Raw genomic sequence first — 2,145 nt, 5'->3', positions numbered from 1 at the left:
CCCTCTGGGTCTCTGCCGGGCTGGGGCCTCCACTGACTGGGCACGGGAGGCTGCGCCACCGAGGTCAGCTGGGAGTCCTTTCTCGGCCCTCCTTGGGTAACTTGGGGACCACAATGAAAGAGTTGGGCCGGTCCTGGCTGTAGAAGATGCTGTCGGAGCCGGCCTGGGTTTGGCGGCTGTGGCTGCGGAGACTCCCTGGCAGGGAGGACCTACCCAGGGCAGCCCCTCCAGGCCTACCCTTCTGTGCCCTCTGCCTGGCCGCAAGGAGCAGGGCCATGGGGGAGCCCCGCTCCACCACCTCGCCAGTCACGGGGTGCCTGAGGAGCTCATCAGCAGGCAGGGCTGAGGCAGGGGGTTTGGCTGGCAGGCCCTGGGGCTCCTTCACCTCCACAGGCTCTCCTGACCCTGCGGCCTCTGCTTTAGCCAGGGTGGGCGTCACCACAGCAACCTCTCGGCTGGGGCTGTTCTGGCTGCGGTGGGGCTTGTACAGAAATGACACCTCTTCTCGGCCAGGCGGCGTCTTTGGTGGCAGGGCTGGAGACGAGAAGTCTCCCCTAATGGCCTCTGAAGGGGGCGCTTCTGCCTTTGGCTGGGAGGGCACTGTAACTTTTTGAGATTCTGGCTTCTCCCACTGTCCCCCTGGGACTAGGTCCTTCTCTGCTGTTAAGGGGGATGATGTGGTGGGCAGAGTTGTGGCTGTAGATGGGGCAGCAGACCCAGGCGTGGTGTTGGGTGGTCAACCTTGGGTGGTGTGGCTGGCCCCGGTGTGGCCTTGGATAGTGTAGCCGGTCCAGGCATGGGTGGTGTAGGTGGCCCTGCTGTGGTCTTGGGTGGTGTAGCTGGTCCAGGCATGGCCTTGGGTGGTGTGGCTGGCTCCAGAGTGGCCTTGCACTGGAGTGGTGTGGTTGGCAGAGGGGTGGTAGATAGAGATGGTGGATTCTGGGCCACTGGCTTGGAGAGCTTGCCCTTATCAGCCCCATTTTCAAATATTCTTCTGCCTTCCAGCCGAGGTTTGGGAGGCAGAGTCACTATGCTGGGCTTGGCTTCCTTTTCTGCGGAGGAGGAAAACCGGGCCTCCAGCTCATTCCGAATCTGCTGCACACTGGGAGTTGGAGCGTCCTGGGGGAGGTAGTCCACAGGGGGCAGGGTCAGGCCAGGGGCAGCCTCCCTCTCTGGCAGGCTGCTGCTGCAGGGACTCTTCTCAGGAGCACCTGAGGGGATGTCCTTCTCTGGCAGGCTGGGGCCCTTCTTCTTGCCCTCCTTGCCCTGAGAGGCCAGCATGGGGCCTGGCCTGTGACTGAGGAGTCGGTCCTCTCTCCTGGAGCCGAAGAGGTAGGCTGCCAGCTCGCTACGCAGCTTGTCCATCTGGCTGGGGTCCCGCCAATCCACGGGTGCTGAGGAGGCTGTGTCCTCTGGGCTAGGAGGGCTGGGTTTGGGTTTGAGAGCAGGAGAGCTGGATTTGGGGCTTTTTGTCAACCCGGCAGGTGGAGGGGCTGGCTTCTCGGCAGGAGGCAAAGGAGGGGCGGCCGGGGGAGGATGAGGTGCTGGGGGAGGGAGAGGCGGTGCAGGAGGAGGCAGGGGTGGCGCTGGGGGCAGAGTCACAGCTTGCTCGTCTGTCCAGGACTGGGACTGACTCAGCCGTGGGCTGGCTGGTGCCGCGGCCCTGAGCTCGCCAGGGCGGTCTAGCTCAGGAGCCCTGTCTGGGTAGACCTGGGACGCAGGGCGAATGTGGAAGCTGTGAGGCAGCGGGAGGCGGCTGGGAGCCTTCTTGGTGGTCTCCTCTTCCTCTGGGGGAGCCCCCTGTGCCTCCTGAACCGGGATGGAGGACGTCCTGACTGGGGTCGGGGGAGGCACTTTGAACGATCGGGGGAAGGTGAGGTGGGGCTCCGAGTTGGGTCCCAGGGGGTTCCCCTTTGGCTCAGCAGGGCTTCTTGGGGGGCTGGTCCTGGGAGTCTCCGACTGCCTGCCATTCAGTGCTATCTCTGATTTCCACTTGGTGACACCCCCGGGGGGAAAGACACGAGTCCCCATTTTGTGAGGAGACACTGGAGCCGGGGGTGCTGGGGCTGGCACAGGGGGTGGTGGGGGAGCTAAAAAGGTCAAGGGTGGGGCAGGGGGAATGAAGTCAGGAGGGGCGGGTGTGGA

General features: G+C 64.2%; 1 protein-coding gene across 1 annotated transcript in view; it reads right to left on the bottom strand.

Annotated features, from left to right (window-relative positions):
* Positions 1-2,145, bottom strand: part of CUNH6orf132 (chromosome unknown C6orf132 homolog) — a 39,534-nt gene that overhangs the window by 1,506 nt on the left and 35,883 nt on the right. Inside the window, 3 exon segments of the mRNA XM_021714761.1 lie at positions 1-83; positions 86-739; positions 742-2,145. The exon segment at positions 742-2,145 is cut by the window's right edge and continues 103 nt beyond it. Coding sequence (XP_021570436.1) covers positions 1-83; positions 86-739; positions 742-2,145 — 2,141 coding nt within the window.

This window comes from Carlito syrichta, unplaced genomic scaffold (assembly GCF_000164805.1).
Source record: "Carlito syrichta isolate Samal-C Ts95f unplaced genomic scaffold, Tarsius_syrichta-2.0.1 Scaffold305755, whole genome shotgun sequence".
NCBI lineage: Eukaryota > Metazoa > Chordata > Mammalia > Primates > Tarsiidae > Carlito > Carlito syrichta.
This window is presented reverse-complemented; position numbering and strand designations above follow the sequence as displayed.